Here is a 22,966-nt window from a genome sequence, read left to right as displayed (position 1 = left end):
TAAAGGTGTACATAGGCTGTAATACTGCAGTATATATGATGATACATTTTACATTATAGTTTGGACAATCCGTTAGCATAGTCAAACATAGTACATCACGAAGCAGATAGTATTCAAGTCCCTGAGGTGTGAAAGTAGAATATAAGTGCCAGAACAGTGCTGAAAAACCTGCCACAGAGAGGTCAGGGTCCTGTCAGTATTTAAAACTTCATACTCGTAAATAATGATATTAATGAGCCTAATGTGTCTCCAGCAGAATTACAGTCCTAAACAGTCTTTACATTATACTACATATTATTGCAGTCTATTGAGACACATGTAGAGACAACATATCCCAGAGTCCTCAGTGTGACAGCAGGTATAATACACCCACAGTCAGAAGCAGCAGTGCGGTGTGTATGTGAACGGACTCGGCTCCACTGAAGTTACACAGGTTGAAGCTGTTGCAGCAGTTGACGATGTTTCCGTTTCCGTTTGAGTCGACTGAGGCAGTCGAGGCAGCTCCTGTGCACGTGGCCTCACTGGCACATGACTTTGATATGGTTTTGGTAGCGCCTGAACAACACACACACACACACATGTAGAGACAGCAGGGGACTGGAGTGAGATATTTTAGACTCAATTCTGTTTTCCCTGAAGCTGTGATGACTCTCCAATAAAACAACAAGACCTTCTTTAGAGATACATTTAGATTCAGTAAGACATTTTCTATTAATACTGGATCCGCCCACAGTCTGTAGTTCTTTACATTCCTGAGCAGAGATCTGATACTGCGTTTTGATCGTTACCTAAGACGTCTACGACAGTCATGCATATGTCCAGCGGCGGCTCACATGTCTGAGTGTTGTTGTTACTGTTGCATGCATCGTTGGTGGCAGCAGCAGTGCACACATAGCAATCCAGTGACAGCGCTGCAGGCAAGAGCAGAGAAATATGGTGAGAATTCAGATTGAAGAGTAAGAGATGAAAATACACAACACATTAACTTCACTGATTAAAAAAAAATCCATGGAAAAACAACTGGATCATGTTCAGAGGTCTGAGGCAAGAGGAGCAATACTGACTTTTTTTGGATATCCATCCCATCAGTATTTTCACGTATTTGACATTTTAATATCAAGTTGATGGTTGCTATGATTAGTTAATCAGTAGCTAGGTGGGACCAGGGAAAAACCTTCATAACCTTCCTCTTCGTTTATTATGTATTTGTCTGAGGTCATGATGGTTTGTAGTCACAGTTGTCTTGGATTTAGATTTTTTTCAGAGATCATGACACATTGTAAACATTCAGGGCACAACCCAAACCTATGGCGTCCGAGGCATGCTCCCCTGCAGAGATATTGTCCCCATTAATGGCAGCTATACACTTGATTTTTGAAGCCATTTGAGATCATTAAAAGCCTAAATATCTGTACATCATTTGAGAAAAACATGATAGTTGCTAAGGAAAAAGATCATCCTGTAGATCAGTGGTTCCCAACTGGTCCAGCCACAGGGTCCAGAGCAGTTGGGGGTTTGGTGCCTCGCTCAAGGGCACTTTGGCAGTGCTCAGGAGGCGAACTGGCACCTCTCCAGCTGCCAGTCCACACTGTGCGGGAACTTGAACCGGCGGCAACCCTCTGGTTCCCAAGTCAAGCCCCTGTGGACTGTCTGATGTTACTATTTTTAGATAACATAATGCAGATAAGGCAGACATTCCTTATCTTGAAACCTATCTGTTACACTATGCTGGGGTAAAGTTCACAGAGTGAATGTTAATTTAACAAATCTTTTACATTTGAATCCATCCAAATAATCTGGGCTGCTCTAACTGCAAATCAAGGATCTTAAACAATGCCAAGTAAATGTGGTCTTCAGTACTCGCAATCTAATATCAGGCCAACAGAAGAACATTTACTCAATTAGTTTTCTTTAGGTTATAGCATAGCAGGATAAATAACATATCTAAATGACACAAAGTGTGTGCCTTTAAAACCTGAAACATTTGGGGCTTTAGAGAAAACATTTGCTCCGCCTCTGGTCTTAATGACATCAGCTCTCACTGAGTTAAAAGTTGTCATGGTCTGCTTGAGAAAATATTTTGAGAATTGGTGATACTAGTCCATACCCATTGAGTGCAACATACCATACCATGACTTAGTCATACCAAAAATTAGAAAAAAGAAACAAACATTCAGCCACAGGGGGAGCCACAGCGATCGGTCACATTTTAGCCATTTTTAAGCATTTTTCTGTTGTTATAGTGCCACCCAGTTGCCAATTAGAGTTAAATTTCTCCAGTCACCTTGAGGCGTCCTGTTCTACATATCTACCAAGTTTAGTAAAAATCGATATGGCGGTTAGGCCTAGATAAGAAACTAGCTCTCTAGCGCCCCCATTTTGTTTGATGGGGTCAATAATGGAGGGGTCCCCTCAGATTATGTGTGGTCATATGCCTACAAAGTTGCGTGGTGATCGGTGAAACCCTTGAGATGTTATACACCTTTATGTGATGAGCCACGCCCTCCGCAATATTCATTGCCTTATAGAAGCTCAGTTTTAGTAAGTTTTCCAACTTTTGCCAAGAGGGAACTTTAGATATTGGTCCCTAGATTATGTTCACCGAGTTTCATGCAGATCGGTCAAACTTCCTAGGAAGAAATCGATTTTAAGTGTTTTTCAAAAAATTCAAAATGGCGGAAAATCTATATAACCGGAAGTTATGGGTTCTTGAGGCAAATTTGTTCCTCATGAGGAGAGGCATCTCTGTGCAAAGTTTCATGTCTCTACAACATACGGGGCATGAGATATGCCCATTCAAAGTTTGCCATTTCAGTTGGTTGCTATAGCGCCCCCCTTTGGCCAATTGATGTAATATTGCTTCATTCGCATCCTCCCATGACCCTCTACCACTGTGCCAAATTTCACATGGATTGACCAAGTCAGTGAGGAGAAAAACGTGGAGCAGAGACACACAGACAAACAGAGTTTTCGTCATTATATAGTAAGAAAATCATAGACAAGTGTAGAATTAAACTGGGATCAGGTTGTCGTTACTGTCTTTGTGACAGAGATGACACACACAAGTGACAAATACAGGCTTCTCTAACAGTTTAAGCATTAAGAATCAAATAAGGCTCCTGAATGTTTGCTGCTGGATCAAAGCCCAAAATTAAAATTTATGTTAGACTCATTAAATATGTTCAGTCTGACTATGGAAGAAGAAAAGTATAGGACTGGAGGAACCTTTATGATGCACCCGAAAGTCACGTTAAAAATACTCCAAACTAGAAATACAGCTACTCCCAAAGACGGCATTGTTAAAACTTGTCCGGCTTGCTTCTTTAATTGTAAAGAGTATTGAAAAGGATGCTATAAGGTGTTCCACCCATTCAGTTTATTGTTCTGCTCTCATGTCATCGAGGTGATGCATAAAACTCAGTAAACAAAATGACATACTGTACACACTGAAAGCTACAAAACCAAAGATCAGACTCGACAGACATTAAAATTTAAAAAAAAATCTTATTTTCAAAGTTACAAATCCTCAGTTAAAGTTTTATGTTTGAACAAATTGTGTAAAGGATTGTTATCTTAATTAAACTTCTTTTTTTTTTTCAGTAAAAAGCTTGAACCTGGCCACAAAAACCTGAAAATAACCAGGTTACAGTCGGTTCTACTGAGCAGTGGTGGAAAGTACATTTAATTTGCTTGAATATTTCCACTCCATGCTACTTCATACTTGCACTCCACTACATTTCAGAGGGAAATACAAGCTACCCAACCGTATATAAAGTCATTAAAATGAGCTCCATCTTTGCCAGCAGCAACACTTAAGTGACACATTCATGCATCATCAGTTATATTAGAAAGAATACTACAATATTCTGAAATGGGACAATCTAGGGGCGCTTGGTGGCTAAGTGGGTAGAGCAAGTGTCCCATATCAAAGGCAGTGCCCTAGCCACAGTGGCCACAAGCTCTATTCCAGCCTGTGGCCCTCTGCTGCGTGTCATCCCCCCTCTATCCCCCCTTTAACTTAAACTGTCAGAACAAGAACAAGATCTGAGTATTTCCACCACTGCCACTGAACCTTTATTAAATTCATTTGACAGGAAACACCCTTGCTTTTTAAAGTTAGGAGCAGTGATTTTAGTCTCTCAAATTACACCAGACTGATGTTTTTATCAGTAAACCTGATCCTGAAGCCCTCCCTACAAGATTCATACAGACAGCCTACTTACCACATTCACCCTGTCTGTGTTTCACATCCACAGATGAGTTTGGTCATGAGAAAAGCTCCTGATCCTCTCAACTACAGTTTGAGGAGACTGAGGTTTAGTTAGGTACCTGGTGAGATGAGGCAGGAGAGGAGCACAAGGCCGAGCATCATCTTCATGACAGGCGTGAGTGTCTGTTCACCACCTGAGCCTCCGCTGTCAGACGTGGTGTGCCCTGCTCTGAGTGTGTGTGTGTGTGTGTGTGTGTGGTTTCTTTTGTTTGTTTTACAGAAGCAGCTCACAGCAGCAGTTCCACCCACATCACCATCCACTGTTATGGCACCAAAAGCATCTCATAAATGCTACATGTGCGTGCGTGTGTTGGGCATTCCTAGATCTTGTGTGGTATCACAGAAACTTGCGCTGTATTTATCTGCTGCCAATCACAGGCACAAGACACAATGTGGCTCATTGAGTTGAGCAGCTGTTAACTGAAACAGAGTGTGTGACAGTGTGTCGCTGAGGCCGGCGAGTATTATGTCATGACTTGCAGCATGTTCAGCTCAACCTGTGTTGCAGGGCTGCTTCAAGTGCTGTTGACTTTCTTTTCTTTAGTCAAGAGGGAACTCCCAGGTCTATTTTAATACACCCTCTGTGAATACAGGCAGCAGAAGCAAACATGGAAATAAACATGGGTCGTGGGTCCATTCTGAATGGATCGCAAGTGACTCACAAACGTGTGAAGTTTGTAAAAAACACACTTTATTTTTCGACACACTGAATGTCTAGCACAGTGTTTAGTTTAAAGTGCTGTGTCCTGCTGTAGAGCGAGTGACTAACAGACAGCCACGTGACAGAGACAGCCAACTAGCTCGACAACATGGCCAAACGCAAGTATGACGCTGAATTTATTAAACTGTGTGGACCTTGAACTAATGACTTTGGATAAATCTGGACCCTGTGACTGGACCAGTTGGGAACCACTGGTTTAGGCAGTAACCTTAATGTCTTAATTCACTCTCACCGCTCTTGTAGAGGGCCAAAGTAATGATGTCATGTTCAAGCTGTTCCACCAGCTTCTGCAGCTCGGTGCAATCTGTAATTCAGCATTTCTTTCATGTTCTCCCTTAAGAAATTGAAGGATGTTCCTAGGGTTTACTTTCAACATCTTCAGCCAAAATGGCCTCCATTTTAACAGTCACTATAAAAGCCTGATACTTTTATGATTTTAAAGCTGCAGTGCGGAACTTTTTTCTCCCCCCTCTGACAGTGAGAGTAATTACACAAAACCTATCCATGCACGCTTAATAACGTATTCCTCCAGGTGACCTCACCACAGTGAGTTTTTTGTCCACCTGATGAATGTAAGTACAATATTAACTGTCTTTTAGCTCTGTTTTTGGTCTCCACCAACTTAGAGTTATGGTTCTGAAGTGTCTTAATAAACACCATTTCCCATAATACATAGATGTTTGTGGGCTAAAAGACACAGGTGGACAGGTAAGGTGAGTTCATAAGTGTTTCTTTTTCATCTGGAGCATCCACTCCAGGCGCTTTTGTGGACGCCATACTTTTCAGCCTTACTCGTAGGTGCTGCTCCATCAGTCTCTCCCCGCATCCTTCCCCCTTTAGCTCTGGTTGGTTGAAGTAAAACATCACTTCTGGTGTGCCAGCGCAGGAAAGTCACCACAGACACCACAACTCTGGTATACTTGACTGTAACCCACGTTAACTTATACGTAAAAGTCCCGCACTCCAGCTTTAAGAAAGCCAACAGTGATAACTTTGTGAGCATTGAAAGAAATGACATGCTGCAGTGTGGGCACTCACCTAGCTGTAACTTGGTATCATCCATATCTTTAAAACTTCTCCAGTAAGTTTTTCAACTTTCTAGTTTTAATCTCTGCTGTCTAAAAACAGGCGACATAGTGGGCAGTGGTTAGCATCGTCACCTCACAGCTAGGGGTCCATGTCATTGGTTCGACAGCCCATTGGTTCGACATCCCATTAGTCCGCGGTGCTGAACGGCTCGCGGCGGGCGTATGGTGCGCTGCGACGGGCTTGAGACGGAGCAGGCTCACGGCTTATGTGTTTGTCACTTTCTTTTTCATTTTAACCCACACCATGATCTTTTCCTGACCCTAACCAAGTGTTTTTTTGTGCCTAAACCTAACCAGACCTAAACCACAAGGCATCATGATGATTTCGGAACGGACTTCGGAACAATGAGTTTAATATGGTCGGAACAATGGGCTGTCAAACCAATGGGCAATTCCCCACAGCTAGAGGGTTACTGGTGTGAAACCCAGGGAGCCCTTCTGCGCTGAGCTTGCATGTTCTCCCCGTGTCATTGTGAGTTTTCTCCGGATGCTCCGGCTTCCTCCCACAGTCCAAAGACATGCAGGTTAATTGGTGACTCTAAATTGCCCGTAGGTGTGAGTGTGAATGGTTGTCTGTCTCGGTTTCAGGCCTGCAATAGTCTGGTAACCAGGGCTCCGCCTCTCGCCCAGTGTCAGCTGGGATGGGCACCAGCACACCCCTGACCCCCAAAAGGATAAGTGGTTACAGAAAAAAAAAGAATGTCTAAAAACTTAGACACCTTTATTTGCTCATGAACTCACCTTACCTGTCCACCTGTGTCTTTTAGCCCACAAACATCTATGTATTATGGGAAATGGTGTTCATTAAGACACTTCACGATCATAACTCTAAGTTGGTGGAGACCAAAAACAGAACTAAAAGACAGTTAATATTGCACTTACATTCATCAGGTGGACAAAAACATGAATCCAAATAAAAGTTTGCTCAGTAACGGTTATGATATAAGCAAGTGTTTGCTCACATCAAATTAAAGTGCATGCATGGCAACTTGTTTCTGCAGCCCTCAAGTGGCCAAATAAATCTGTTATTGCAAGTTTAAATATTGTCATAAAACAGGTTACTTGTTAGCAGAAGTAATCTTGCAGCCTATGAACCAGTGACATAAATCAAATCTAAGGTTCTGGGCGTGTGTCAGATAGTGAAGGTGTAATTTCTTTAAAACCAAACTTTTATGAAAACCACACCCCTTATTTTGTTGCCGCCACAATTTTTCACCAAAAACTCTTTCAGTTCAAAATGAATGAGATCTGCTTCTTATAAAAGACGAAAACTGACCTGACCAACATTACACTACCAGCTCCAACTAACTGGACAACAACTGTGATGCCAGTTACTGTGTATTAAAACAGCATTAAACAGCTTTTTCTTCACTAGATGAATAAATGGATTTCAAATCTTGGGGACATTCTCAGAGTGACTGACGGCACCCACGTCATCCTCATATCTGTCACATCAAATATGTCCAGTGTTAACAGAGGAATGCACCAGCACACACCCAACAACACACCCAGCACACACACACACACACACACACACACACACACACACACAAACAAACAAACTTAGTGTTAGGATTCTCTCTCAATTAATATTTTTTTCCTGACACCAAATACGACCCTAAATGGGACACAGTGATATTCACTCTCTCCTTAATTCATAATATGACAGAAATCACAAAGCATGTGTGCAAAGTGTGGAAACATCCTCAACAAAAACAAGTCAGGCGGTTGCTATAACTACCAGTCTGCTGTCTGTCTTCTTTTGTCTTCTGATTGCACGTGTTGATAGAAGCACAAGCTATCACATTCACATCAATCCATACACATACCCAACATTTTTTTTACCTTTATTTCATATTAGAAAAACATAACAAGCAGGTTGCATTGTCAAAGCAATGCAAAATAAAATAATTTAAAAAATCATTTTAAGTTTGTAAATTATTCTCCAGCTCAAGCAGTTCAGTCGGCAAAGAAGTAGAAATAAGCGCAGAGGTCAGTATGATACAAGCACAATAAACAGCTTGGTTAAAGAGTTCATTTACAGTGCTGTGTTTATGCCGTTTGTAGATACATGTTTCTCATTCTTTGTAATGTGTGTGTGTGTGTGTGTGTGTGTGTGTGCTGAGTGGAAGGGAACACACTGACACTTCAACTAAGCAGCTATTCTGTATGTTGTAAGTTAAAATGCAATGCGGGGATTTCATAGACACATGCCATCAGGTTAACTCGCTGACAATAGTGTAATCTGTTTTTATATGTTAACATTGCAAAGCCAGTCTTTATAAAATATCTGTACAGTGTACTGACGGTAGAAGTAATTCAATATAATATATGAGGGTGAATGATAAGTTACTATATCTAATGACATTCTAGATATACAAGACTAACATTAACTCTACATAACAGGTAGCATGTACCCTTTAATGTTACCAGCAACACAACCTGATAGGACACCTTTAACACCAGTCATATGATTAAGGGGGAGCCGGTGGCAGTAGTGCAGCAGTACAAGTACCTTGGCACTGTCTTAGATGACAAGTCGAATCTTGATGTGAACACTGATGGCGTCTGTAAGAAGGCAAACCAACGCTATTCTTTTTAAGGAAGCTGAAGAGTTTCAATGTAGATAGGACTATCATGAAAATGTTCTATGTTACACCTCCCTAAATGCAGCACTTAGCGTTATAGAGCGTACTGCGTCCCGTCTGCTATCGCTTATCTAAACCAGCAGAGACCACTGATGTCCATGATTTACCCCTGACAGTGTGTGATACTGGATTCTGTCTGTGTTGTTGCACTCATGACCACTGTCTATATCTCAGATTGCCCCTCTGCGACATTAAAGTTTAACCTTACCTCACCTACTTTATTCTCCTAAGCTGGAGGAAGAATAAAAAAAGTGCTTTGTGTTGCTTCCCTCGTCCTCCCATCACTGTCTGAGGCCATGTTGCTTACCTGTAACCCTGCAGGATTCACCTGTTTGACTGTCATTACACACCTGTGCTGCAATGCCACGCAATGTTCAAACCACAGGACACTATTTTAAATCACTAAAGTTTGCAAAGAAACTAAATATGTTGCGCTGAGTTGGGGTTATTCATTCTATGTTATGGCGCAACCATAAAAATAATGCCATCTTGAGTTTAGAATATTTCAGTTTATACTTGGTGTATAGCTTCATATAGCAGTTGACGCCTATTAGAGGGCCGCCCCAGTTTCAGTTAAGTGCTGGAACAAGCAGAATATACTGCGTGTGTATAAATCTGTACAATAAATTTGTTAACAAGTAAATTTTAAAGGGAGAATAATGACCCAAGCTTTTCAGACAGACATATGAAAGCCAGTGACAAAATGAGTTAAGTGAGTCCATGAAGTACAAGTCTAGTTGCAGCAGGTGGTTATTGATTTAGGATTATGAAGCTATATCTGAGACATTTTCAGGAACCCCCTTATGTGTGCACAAAGAGCAGAGTCAAGCAAATGCACATTACAACCGGTGATACGATGCCATTGATGATCTTCTTGCATAACGTGCAGCAGTGTCTGTCTGTTCAATCACTGTAGCAGTAAAGGGGGAAGCTTCGTTAATGCCAAGCAGGAAGCAGCAGCACCATGAGAGTACAGTGGTGCAGAGTTGGAGGCAGAACAGCTCGTCTCGGATCAGTTTAAAGCTGCTGTGGCTGACTGTCCTGCCCGAGCCTCCGTTTCACATCTTCATTGGTGTTTTGAAGATGAGTTTTTGTGTGTTTGTGCGTTAATTTCTCAGGGGGGAAAAAAGGAAAAGGAGAGGAATTTGTCTCGTCCTCATTGAGTCTTTAGTTTCTTGCTGTGGCTCCCAGACTCTCGCCTCCTGGCCTTGTGGGCGAAACGCCTGGTGGAGATATGAGGTGAAAGCAGGGTTAGATATTACACACAGATCCAGACAACAGTCAGTCTAATACTAACTACAGGAGCATTTCCTAAATAGACGGCATAGTCATAAGTCAAGGCTGACTTTTTGTTTCATTCGGGACACAAACAGCCTTCCTGGGTCAAAGTCCTAAGTTAGTTTGACCTTATTTCCAACCTGACCTCCTCCTTATGCAAGTTTTGCCGCTCTTTATGCTACATCATCTGACCTTCTTCCTTGTCATAATGAGTACTACCACAAGAGGTTACCAGCAAACGTAAATATGGGTCGTAGTAAGCTGATTGTACAAATGACCTATGGTGTGATTTTTTTGGGGGAGGACAGTCTAAGTCTAAAGTCAAACACTGGAGTCCCACAGTGTTTACACAGTGTTCAGTGTAAATGTGTTTGTTTTGTAGTATCCTGTGCAGAGTCCCACCTCCGCTGGTAGAGGTAGAGGAAGAAGAAGAGCTCATCTCTGAAGCAGGAAAGTTGATGAGAAGAGGAGAAGGATGCAGAGGAGGAGAAAAAGGAGGCAAAGGAGCACAGATCTGAGATCAGCGTGTTCACTCCCTGGTAGAAAGAGATGGAGGAGAGGAAGGAGGGAGAGAATAAATAACTAATCAACCAGTGAAAACTGTCCGGTGAGAATTAAAATGGTTCTTAAGTCAATGTAGAAACATTTCAATACAAAGTACCCAGAAAAATCTACTCTGCTCTCGGCTGCAGAAAGTGTGTTACTGTTACTGTATATGAATGTGCCAGGGAAATAGTCACACTCACTCTGTACATTAACACTGTCCCCTGCAGGTGGCTCACAGACTTCAACTGATCCAGAGGGAGGAGCAAGAAACACAAAGGGACAAGTATTTCATAGCAGTATAATCAATATAGTATAATCATAATACACATAATGTGGGCTGTGCTTAAAACCACATACTAACATGCTATTCATACTAATTATGACGTAAAAATTGAATATGAAGTGTTCGCAAAAAATGTCTGGATGTAATGTACACTAAATTAGAAAGAATTTCTGAGTATGAGATGTGAGCTTGCTGAACATACAGTAGTTCACTGCCCCAAAATGCAGTGCAGCTCTTCAGACTGTCTAATGGTGGATTGCGAGGCAGATGGTTAAAATAATTAACTGTTTCATAAGACAATTGTGAATGATGGCGATTGACTTAAAGGTACAATACACAGGAAGCTCACATATGTAATTTACTGTAGAAATTATATTCAACACTAAAATATCTAATAATTTGCCTTAAAATTGAGCGGGAAAGGTAATGTGATTTACATGTATGATAAACAACGGTAGTTCGGACCACTAACAATGTGATCGATATGATCAGGATGCAGAGAAGATCTACTGTTTGCGTATACACTGTGTGAACAGTCTGCTGGTAATGGCGTGTGATGAAGTTGCAGACCTTGTGGTTGATGAAGAGCTGTGGGGCCATAGACAGGAAGCCAAAGGCGTACACTCCTGAAAGGAGGAGAGGTTAAGTGTCAATGCAGCAGCACACTAAAAGTTAATATAAAAGTAAAGACATCGGGTAAATTTAATGAAAAAACAGTAACACTTTACTTGAAGGTATCTACATAAGGGTGACATGACACTGTCATAACTATGACATGTCACTATAATGAACTTGTCATAAACATTATGTACATGTCATAAACGTTTATGACTGCTGTCATTAAGTGTCATTTGGTTTTTGTAATGACAAGTTGACATTGTTTGGGTTGTCTTGATTATGACAACTTGACGTTAATTAAAGTGACATTACCGCAAGTTGTCTTTGTCATGACAAGTTGACATTAAATTTGTTTGGGATGTCCTTATAATGACAACTTGACATTAACCAGGATGACATAACCAGAAGATGTCTTTGTCATAACAATAATAATCATTATGTCAACTTGTCATAAACACAAAAAAGATGCATGTCTTGTTAATGTCAAGTTGTCATGACAAAGACATCTTCTGGTAATGTCATCCTGGTTAAAGTCAAGTTGTCATTATAAGGACATCCCAAACAAATTTAATGTCAACTTATCATGACAAAGACAACTTCTGGTAATGTCACTTTAATTAATGTCAAGTTGTCATAATCAAGACAACCCAAACAATGTCAACTTGTCATTACAAAAACCAAATGACACTTAATGACAGCAGTCCATAATGTTCATGACAGGTTCATGACCATATCATGTCATAGTTATGACAGTGTCATGTCACTCTTATGTAGACACCTTCAAGTAAAGTGTTACCAAAAAAACTGACAAGAAATAATTGAAAAACGGTGCCGTTAACAAGAGAAGAGCTCGTTTCACTGGTACAAATGATGGAAGTTTACTCACCAGTCACCAGGCTGTTGATCAGCCAGAAATAGTAACTGCAAACATAATTCAATTTAATGTTAATCTGATGTAGCAGCTGCTGAATTCATGTAAATAATGACCAGTATATTAGAACAACCAAAAAACATCTTACTTTCATTCAAGAAACATTCAGCTGTGATTTAAATCTGACTGCTTAAAAGACATCACCACTGTAGTTGGAGAGGAACTAAAATGTTACCAGGAAAGAGTTTGTGTTGAAATGTTACGAGCAGGCTGCACAAACAAGTGTGTGACATTTGGTAGCAACAAATGCTCACCTCTTTTGGCGTAAGTAGGCCAGTGAGAAAATAGCTCCACTGATACACAGAGGATAGACCAAGTAGGACAAGTATCTGGATGCCTGAAGAGAAACCCACACACAAAATATTAAAATCAAACAAAGCCTGAGGCAGAGGATAAAATCAGAAAAGACAGAAACATACCTGCACGTCATACTCCACTGTCTTTCTTTCCTCTTCATCCAACTTAGTTACCTACACAGTGACAGAAGAGGTGGACTTTGGTTAAAAATTGACTATCTGCATCTGGACTGGAAGCAAAAATCTAGTTACTAAGATACGCAAAAAGAAAGTGTGACATTATTTAAACCACGGCAAAACATATTACTCCACTCAGGTTAAATCAGCATACTCACATGGAGCTTGGAGTTTTTCCACTGAAACTGGATCTTAAACACTGTAAACACCTTCCAGACCTGCAGGACGACAGGTTAGTGGGTTTAAACTGTAAGTTATGATCTTTAATTGACCATTTGTGTTGGAGGTATTTGAGTATACTGAATACCTCCACACATGCTCCCAGTCCAACAGGAAGCAGCACCAGTAGACTGGTCTCCTCGAGCAGGTGGAGGAAAATCAGCAAAGTGCTGAGGCTACGCCACAGAACTACAAACAGAGAGGGAACAGACCAAGGGAACAGTTAATAACTATTTCAATATTTTCCTACTGCTTTGCTGTGTGATACTTCATTTACAGCAAAAATTTTAATTTAAAGGAAACTAATGAAGTGGACTTTTTTTTTTTTTAAATTGGTCCAACACTTAGTGAGACCACTACAGGTTGGAATGTAATCCCTACAGGCAATTTTCCACCATCACTATACGTCCACTAAAGGTTCTTGGTTTTGCCACTGACAGGCTCAGATTGTTATCATAAGTGTCTGGCAACATTACTGAAAGATCCCTACAGAGAAATGAAACATTTTTCTTTACCGTTTGCTAATCTGTTGGCTATTGCTCAAGGAGAAGTCTCGCTCTGAAATCTCGTGAGAGGTGACTTGTTGCAGGAAAAACAACAGGGGAAACATTAGTAAGAGCTGGAGAGAGGAATGCTGGGAGGAGTGTGTTGTGTTGGAGTACAGAAAGGGGAGCTTAGTGTTGTCTTAAAGATAAGATTAAAAAAAAAATCTGCAAGATTTCAGAATGAGACTTTTCCTTGAGCGAGAGTTGGTTACATGCACAAACATACCAGACCAAGCAAAAGGTAAGAGAACGTGGATGAGATTAAAGAAACTTTGGCTCTGTTGGGTCTTTTCCGTAATGTTGTCAGTGATATATAACAATCTGAGCCTATCAGTGGCAAAAACAAACACTTTTACTGGACGTAAATTGATGGTGCACAATTGCCTGTTGGGATTATAGTGCAGCCTGATTCACTGCTGTGGCCGCAGCAGTCTCTCCCAGTACTGGACCAATTTCAAAAAATGTTGTTTCCATTAGTTACTTGGACATAAAAACATAGGAAAATAGGGTCCAGGTTAAAAAATACTTAGGTTTCCCTTTAATGTTGTTCATAATTGCTGGTAAGCTTTTAGTATTGCAAACTAATATGACAAGTCAAGCTTGTTTAATTTGGTGATTTTCTCACCTGACTTCCTGGACATTCCCGCCATGGTCTTCTTTTTTCTCCATGAGCTGACGTCATTTTTAAGAGCCAAGAATTCACAGATGAGCTGTAGAAAATCACAGACAGGGAGAAGAATCTTACTTTAATATTACAATGTTTCATTTGCAATATGCCCACATGACAAACTATGTTACATATACAGACTGCGATTTATACAATAATTAAGACTATCTGTCAGGTGAATGCTAATGTGTATAGTATGGTATTTTTTTTTAAAATCTTACTTGCAGAGCTGTGATGAGTGCAGTCAGCACTAACAGGTAGAGGTTGGAGCTTGCCAAAGTTTCTTTAATCTCATCCACGTTCTCTTCTGTGAAGCCTGAATTAACACCAAAATGCAGAGTTAAAAGATTTCATTCAGTTCAATCTCCGGACAATGTGATATATGTAAAAAAAGGCTGAAATGTGTACTAGTTTTTCACTAGGCTTGGGCAGTATCAAGGTATTACAATGTACCGCAATATTTAGAAATCCTGAAGGTATGATTTTCATTACCATAAAAAATACAGATGCTCCTCTTTCAATTAAACTGATACAGAGATGCTGTATTGATGAGATGTAGTGCACAAGATGTGCCACCAGAGGGCAGTCTCCACTGGTGGAGTGGTGGGGATAATGTTACAGGACTGGTAAAACAGAAAACTTGCCTCACAGGTCTCATAGCTAATCAATCAAATAGTGAGGTAGGGAATCTAGAAAATATTTCCACAAATAACTTTGCCTTAAGATGACTTCTTCCAACTACAAAATCTGTTTACTAGCCACATTTGATTTGCTATTCCTTCAACAAATATGATGCCAATTGGCCAGATGGAAGTAGTATGATTAAGGCCCAAAAATTCAATTTTAGAAAGGCCAAGCCCATCATACTGCAAGTCTGATTCACATTAAAATTTGACACACAAGTTCAGCTCAATGTGCTCCACAAAAGCCTCAAGAACAATTAAGGTCTGCCAACTAGATTTTCCATCATTTTGATTTTTTTTTAAAAACACCTTTGACATCGTGTCCTTAACCATAGGTCCAATTTGTACCAAATTTTTTAAGTGAATCCTCATCAGATGTTTAGCAAAAGATATTGAAAGCTGGTTGATATCTTATTTTGTAATGAAGATACCAACCAATGAACTTTAGAGTGGTGTAGCTCAGCATATAAATAGACCTAACTCCATAACCACTGAGCCAATTATCACAAAACTAGTGGGAAATTTCTACATGAGTGCTCCCAATATATCCTGAAAGTTTCATTAAAGTTGACCACTAGGGGGCAACACAAATGCAAAATAATAACTCAAATTAGACTATAAATCAGAAATTCTTTGTCCAATCATTAAAACACTTGCAGGATATATTAAATAACAATGCTAAATCATGTGTGTAAAATTATTTTGAAATGGCTCAATAGGGGGCGCCACCAGTTGAAAACAAGTGCATCAGCCCGGTGCAAAATTTGTCCACAAATCAATGACAGTTTGTCTAAACATCACCAAACTCGGTGAATACTCTTAATTTAGCCACTGAAGCATCTCCCCCAAACTGTTTCTGCAATCAACCAGTAGGAAGTAACAGTGTTGCCAAAGAAGAGTGTGGCCCAGTAGAGATTAGGTTGTAAATGAATGAGCATCTGTCCGATTGTCAAAAACACGTTGGTTATCTTTAACGCAGGTGTCGTTAACTGTTAAAGGCCTTGACCCTATTGAGCTTTCAAGTTTTAAAGGCCCATGGTAGCTGGTAGCTGTACCCTGGAATTGCTGCTTGCAGGTATATCTAAATATATGTTGTGTTATTAGCTCACCGAACTGTCGCAGGGAATAAACCACATCCTGTAGGTGCACCCAGAACCTGAACCCCCTCAGAGAGATCCCCTCATAGGACACAGTCAGAGGGAGCTGAACAGTGCTGCTGCTGATCTCCTATGAACGGGTGCATAGATAGATACAAGGTTATTTCATTCAAAACCCAGTATTTATTGAACAAAGTTTTAATAAGTGTCCTTTAAACTTAGTGTGTAAAGTTATCCTACCACGAGGTCTCTGACTCTGAAGCTGAGCTCGTTCACCAGCAGCAGAGGGAGGTAGATCATCTGTCGGCCTTCCTGAGAGCTGTGGGGAGAAATCGGAAGAAAGCTCAATCCAAACAGACGCGTTGGTGGCTCGGGGCAGATTCCTTATTTACAGGAAGCGTTGCGAGGAGAGGAAGGATCGTACACACGTGCATTTAAATAGTTTACTCAGCAACACACCTAAGGTATATCTGACAGAACTAACAGGGTTTGTGTTTACTCTCTGATCAGATGTGCCTAACCATTGATAAACAGCCAACCCCCACTCACAACTGTTGTTCTACAGAGAAGCAACCATGCTGGTAATGGTAACTATATACCAGCGATTACCAGCTTGGGAGGACCTCTACAAAGGCTCACAATGCACAATGTTTTTTCCTGACTTTCTAAACTTTGCTTCCTCTTCTAAATGGTAATTTGTATATCAATTTCTTATTTCATGTTACATGAATTTGTGAAGAAAACATTCTGTTTTTCTCAAAAGCCCCCACAGTGAACGAAGAATCCAAAAACTGTAAACAATTCCTGATTAATTGAAGTAAATGAGGACCATGTTAAGCAACAGCAAAACTACATAGGAAAATATCTCTTTACAAACTCTCACACAACCCATGCTGTATAATCCAAGTCTCTTTTATCCACTCGTATGCTCAGTACTCCCCAAACAGACAGCCCTTTCCAATTAGGAACTGAACTGACAGAGAAACGTGTCTATGCTCTTTTCAAAGCCAGACTCCACTGACAGAAACTGTAATTTTACCTCACTGAACACAGGAGCTGCTGGTCTACCACTGCCTTGATCAGTTAGTTTCAAGGTTAAAGGTTCAGTTTATTGTCATTCAAACATGTTAAAAAACATCAGGGAATGAAATTAGTTAAAGGTTCAGCAGCAGAATAAGTAACATTCAAGACAGACCTATGATGAATAATTATATAACCTTAACTAACCAAGCCTATAATAAATATAACACATAGTTAAAAACCAAGCAGCATGTTAAAGTAATAGTGCATCAGTAGCCGCACACAGTCGCGGCAGTATAAAGTGCAGAAGATAGACTTTAAGCCAGAGCATTCATAAGCCTCACAGCCTCTTGCAAGAAGCTGCACTTAAGCCTCGTCGTTCACGCTTTGAGGCTGTGCAGCCTTGTGCCTGAGGGGGGGTGAACAGTTCGTGCCAGGTGGGTGGGGTCCTTCATGATACATGGCGCTCTGCTTCTGCACCTGCTGACAAAAATGTCCTCCAAGGAAGGGAGGCTGCTGTTGGTTATTTTTTGAGCAGATTTAACCACCCATTGCGGCGCCTTCATGTCAGCCGCAGAGCAGTTCCCTTGAACCTGTCTATCGAGAATTTTCTTTGTTTTGGGATTTTTTTGTTCTCTGGAAGAAAAGCAACATTTTTCTCGCAAATGTAACCTGACACAGAGTGAGTAACTGACATGGAAATCGTTATTTGCAGGGTGAAGTATTCCTTTAATTACTCAATAAATTTATCACCTGCAGACTCTAAAAGGTATTAAAATAAAATAAATTTAAGATAGAGTGAAACGTTACGATATCTATTTGACGAGTAGCCACAAATAGATATGCTTATTAAAAGGGATCATAAGAAAAGGTTGGGAACCATTTACATGTACAACATTTTGTATGGTATATGCAGGGTATGCTGTGCGGGCTATACAGATAAAATGGTGCTTTAAGGAGCTCACTGTCTAAAAGCTTTCCTCACTCAAGCTCCAGGGTATACAGATGAGAAGCAGCACTAAGGCAGAAGTCAGCAGCACTCTGACTGATCACCTGTCTTTGACCTCCACAGCCTCATGTGACTTACACTCTCATGTAGCGCCGCACATCACTAGGAAGCCCCGCCTTGTTGAAGGTGAAGTCCTCTGACATCATTGTGATTGACAGGTGAGGTCTCCAGTGGGACACGGGACTCTCTGATCTGGGACTTGGCTTCTGATGGGGCCACAAAAATAACTTACTGCAGTGAGACTGCACGTCTAAATCTGCTGTAAAAGTGACACACAGTAGCTGAAATATGATAGAGCTATGTCAGATATTGAATTACGTTTTACCTTGTGCATGTCTCTCTGCCCCTCTGTGTGTGTGGGAGTGATGTAGGTGGTGAGCTGGACTGCGTAGTGGACTTCTCTGCTGTCGTCCAGAGGAGAAACTCCGGCTTTGTGAACGTACACCATTGCGTACAGAGTGCCATTAGCTCGAGTCTCCTCTGGCAGAGAGACATTCACCTGCCTGTGGGGAGACAGAGAGACAGTGAGTTAAAACAGCCAGCCTGACAGATGGACAAATAAGCTTTTTCTCTCTTAAAACAACATATCATGCCATGGACATGGTTTCTACAGTGTTCCTCTTGTGATGGTAATGAGCGGAAAGTCTTGCAGATATGAACATGTGATACCAACCTCTCAAATGTAGAGTGTGGGTCGAATGGGTCTATTTTAACTGCAAGGTTGAGCTGGCTGTTGTCTGGCACAAGGCAGGTGAAGACACTCATCTGGATACAACAAAAGAGAAGAGAAGAAGAGATTCAAAGCAGTCTTTCCATTTTAGAAGAGGCTTTGAGTCCAAAATGAGATGCAGCTGCAGAAATAGATAGATATGTATGTGTATACAGTGTAAATTTATATATGTATGTACATGCGTAGATGTCTATGTGTGTATGTGCTGTATATGTGAGTATGCCAGTAAATTGTACTGCTGTTCCAATAAGGCAGGGGTCTCTAAATGTTGTTGGCTGGGGGCCAGATTAGATAATGTGAAAATACCTCGGGGCCAGCTGCTTCTCGCATCAAATGGGTCATTAAAAATAAAAATCACAAACAATGGAAACAGATGCAGCTCTTTCATCTTTCAGTGAAAATGTATTCAACTTTCCACTTCTTCTAAAAGACGTAGTCCTCACTGTCGTCTTTATGCGTCTTCAGGCCATGTCTGCTACCTGGCAGGAAATGTCTGCTGTTAGGTAAAGTGTGTTTGCTTGATGCATGTCTGCAAACTGTATGATCAACCAATATTGTGTGGTGGACCACATATGGTCAATTTTTGAAAGGCAAGCTAAGGGCTGTTTAAATTGATCCTCGGGACGGACTTTGGACATGCCTGCTATATGGTCAGCAAAATGTAGTATGACATTGTTTCACCTTGTTGTGTCTGATCATGTCTCATGTTTGTTATTTTAAAAGCCCATCCAGGGACAGACATTGGATATTAGCAGTGGCTATAAATGCTGTGATACATTGCATTTTTGTACAGTTCTCTGTACATACTGTATTTGTCCCCGTTCAATTAACATTAAATGAGATGAAATTTGGCAACAAAACAAAACAGAAAAACCAGATTGCACTCCATACCGTAAAACTTCAATTAAAAGCCCAGTCCCATTGACTAGCCTATGTAGCTACACGTTTTGACAAATAAGGGCCTGTCTCAATTAGAGGCCTGGTCTGGTTGCCAAGCAGTTCTTTTTTTTTTTTTTTTTAATAGACGCTCTTCAAACGTATAAAACCAAGCTGTTGGCTTCCCACTGGAGCTAACATTACACTGTTTAAATCACACATATTCACATATGGAGATGCTACACAGCGTTGGTGCGGTAAGATTCTCCACAAGTCAATCACTCAGTTCATTCTACTGAAACTATGAGCACCAGAGAAGAGCGTAAATCATTTCAATTTAAATACCAGCTTGACAAAAAAACAAGTGGTGACTCCCTTCATCTGAAGCTGTCATAAAGTCAGAATATGTGCCCACTCCTGGATTACCCAGTGAGTTTTTCGTATTGTGCTAGTCCGAAGGGTCCTCAGATCAACAGAATCAAAAGGGCTTTTCATAAAAATGAATCCAAGTTGCAAATATTAACATATATTACCGAGAAAAAGTGGTGCTCTGTTGGTATGTGGGGTGCTGTTAAATGAGTGTTGTAACTCTCTTTCTCTGATGTGCTGTCTGTCGGAGCTACATGAAATGATTCATAATTGATGTTATTTGAAACCTATTTTTTATATAAGTAATATTCATGCTGGTTTAGATAAACAAATTGATTGTATTTCCCATCTTGCTGAGCAACAGTTTTGTGTGAAAGGAATTAAAGGCCTGTCCCAAATATAAGCCTGTTGACTTCAGTGATTTAAGTAAATAATAGCCTGGCCTATTAATTGAAGTTTTACAGTATGGGAGTTATGTTTACTTGAGTTACTGAACTGACCACCCTCAAACTAAACTTACATAAACTTCGATTAACCATCGTGCTCAGGATAATATTGTTGTCATGATACTAGAATTTCTGATTTTGATACAATACCTTGAAAAATAGCTATATTTGATACCATTTTTAATACCCCAGGGAAAACTGACACTGAGGGCATTCAGTGTAAATGTTTATTAAAAGAATATAACAAGGCTATAACATGATGGCAACTTTCCTTTTCTTGGTTAGTAGCAGAATGGCTGTAATAAACATTAGGAGAGAGCCAGAAAGTGCAGCTGCACCCGTGTATTAATACAGCAGAAAAGGACTTTTTCAGTTGTTCAGAATCAATATGTATAGATAAATCAATATTTTGAGAATACTACAGGATAATAAATCTGTGTGTGGATTTTCCCCTTAATGTTTAAATCACAGGTTAATGGTTCAGCCTGACGATCATGTTTTCTCTCTATAATTAAATACTAATTTTCATGAAAAAAACAAAACAAAAGTCATTATTTAACTTGCAGCAGCGTCTTGAGCTGGATCTCACAGATATATTAGGTTTGCTGTCCCTGATTTGTGTGTTTGCTGTAAAAGCCACAGAGGCCTGTGCTAACCTGTAGCCTGGGTCTCGCAGTCAGGTAGGAGGTGATGCAGAGCTCTCCTGCGCTGCCATCGCACGGTCTGGTGTTGAGGAAGCCGTACAGCAGCCAGGCGGTGTGGAGCATATAAACAACAAAGACCCCGAGCAGCAGCTTGGCGATGGAGCTCCTCTTCCCGCTGCTGTCTGCAGGATGGGACTGACACGATGGGAACATGGCAGCTACTGAAGCTGATAACCAACAACGAAAGAAATAAAAATGAATAAAAAATGGAGGGAGCTGTTTATAATCGGATACAGCGTCAACGCGATAAAGTCCCCACGCTTCCTCCCTGCCACAGCATCCTTCCGGTTATCTGCATCAGTGGAGAGATGCTGATGCTGACAACACCTCAGCCTCAGCGGCTGCACCGTGTACACCGAGTCTGAGTCCACATCTCGCGAAGCCACAGCAATGAGCACACACCATAGTTTGTTAAATATTATCTCAGTATTTCATGATTAAGTAGGCTCATTCATTATGTGAGTTGGTAAGGCAAAATTTTGATTTAGGGACTGTTCCTTATTTATACAGGGGGGTGGTGAGGCATGTCAAATACTTTTAAGCACTGGGGAGGGACTTGTGTATTTTTTATTTTGGCTCAGGGGAGGGACATTGAACTTTAAATGGTTGTATTTTGTATTTATTTTGATTTTTTTGTATTAAAAGGCATGATTAATTTAAGAATCGCCAAAATTACGGCATTAACATTATAGCCAGAAACTGTAAAAACAGAAATTATTGTCAAATTTTCAAATTGTGATGGTCTTTGAACACATCATGCTCAATGCAGGCTTCCCTCTTAAAAATCACTGAAATCTACGTCTCACATTTAAAATTTTGCCAAAAAATAAACCTTTACACCAACTAGACACTGTAAAGAAAAAAAAAGTAAAAAAAAAAAAAGAAGAAGAAGAAGAAGAAGAAGACATGCATGACAGTACTTAAAAACCAAGGCCGTTTCAACACCAGGATTTTGTTATAAACTTTTGACTTTTAAACATCAAAGGGCAAGTTTTTTAAAATCCAGTAATGTCCACCTATTACACTGTTGTGTACAGATTTTTACTCTTTGCTTGTTGCATCTCTCTAATACTTACATTTAATGTGAATATTTTATATTTATGGTGGAGGGAGGGTCATGCATTTTTGCCCAGTTAGTCAGGGAGGCTCAACTTAGGAAAAATATTTGTATCTTTGGGGAGGGTCAAGATACTGAGAAAAAAAAGGATTCCCACACATTTTAATGGACAGAATTTCCCAACTTTTCTGTGACTTTTCAAGGACCCATCAGAAAATTTCTATTTCTAAAATGCATGCCCTGCCAGCCCAGTTATGGTACTTTCCTACACACTAAATCACATATACCTGTAACCTTTCTTAGTGGGGAAGACTTGCTTGGTATAAGTCATGGAAAATGAGCACAAAGCAAATTTTCCTTCAACAAGGCAACAAATAAGTTGTTTGCACATCCTGGGATGCAACTATTACGTATCACAATGTCAATGCTGAAATAATATATCATGTAGCTGATGCATGTTAGAGCTACCTTATGTCAACAGATAACTTATAGAAAATAAAATTGCTATTATGTTACATTATATTGGAGATTATCCCTGGAAGAAGAAGAAAATAGACTTTATTTATCCCTGAGGGGAAATTCAATTTTTCCATTTTTTCCACTGTGTTGTCATATACAAAGAGACCCGAAATACACACACATGAACAAACAGGACCTATATATGCATTAAATAGAGACATGTCAGGTG

At 40.3% G+C, this 22,966-nt stretch overlaps 2 protein-coding genes across 2 annotated transcripts; both read right to left on the bottom strand.

Moving 5' to 3' along the window:
* On the bottom strand, positions 1–4,432 carry LOC144464522 (uncharacterized). Its single transcript, XM_078171895.1, has 3 exons — positions 4,330–4,432; positions 789–911; positions 1–555 (listed from the first exon to the last, which is right to left on the bottom strand). The coding sequence occupies exons 1-3, from the start codon at positions 4,376–4,378 to the stop codon at positions 344–346; spliced, it is 384 nt and encodes a 127-aa protein (XP_078028021.1). The 5' UTR covers positions 4,379–4,432; the 3' UTR covers positions 1–343.
* Positions 4,433–7,908: 3,476 nt separating this feature from the next.
* Positions 7,909–22,085, bottom strand: LOC117265293 (lipid scramblase CLPTM1L-like). The gene is made up of 17 exons (XM_033639705.2): positions 21,174–22,085; positions 18,770–18,861; positions 18,422–18,599; positions 18,175–18,302; positions 16,308–16,386; positions 16,080–16,197; positions 14,509–14,603; positions 14,246–14,330; positions 13,164–13,264; positions 13,015–13,074; positions 12,803–12,853; positions 12,638–12,720; positions 12,339–12,373; positions 11,405–11,460; positions 10,752–10,796; positions 10,408–10,541; positions 7,909–9,950 (listed from the first exon to the last, which is right to left on the bottom strand). The coding sequence occupies exons 1-17, from the start codon at positions 21,372–21,374 to the stop codon at positions 9,884–9,886; spliced, it is 1,608 nt and encodes a 535-aa protein (XP_033495596.1). The 5' UTR covers positions 21,375–22,085; the 3' UTR covers positions 7,909–9,883.
* Positions 22,086–22,966: the final 881 nt, after the last annotated feature.

This window comes from Epinephelus lanceolatus, chromosome 10 (assembly GCF_041903045.1).
Source record: "Epinephelus lanceolatus isolate andai-2023 chromosome 10, ASM4190304v1, whole genome shotgun sequence".
Lineage (NCBI taxonomy): Eukaryota > Metazoa > Chordata > Actinopteri > Perciformes > Serranidae > Epinephelus > Epinephelus lanceolatus.
This window is presented reverse-complemented; position numbering and strand designations above follow the sequence as displayed.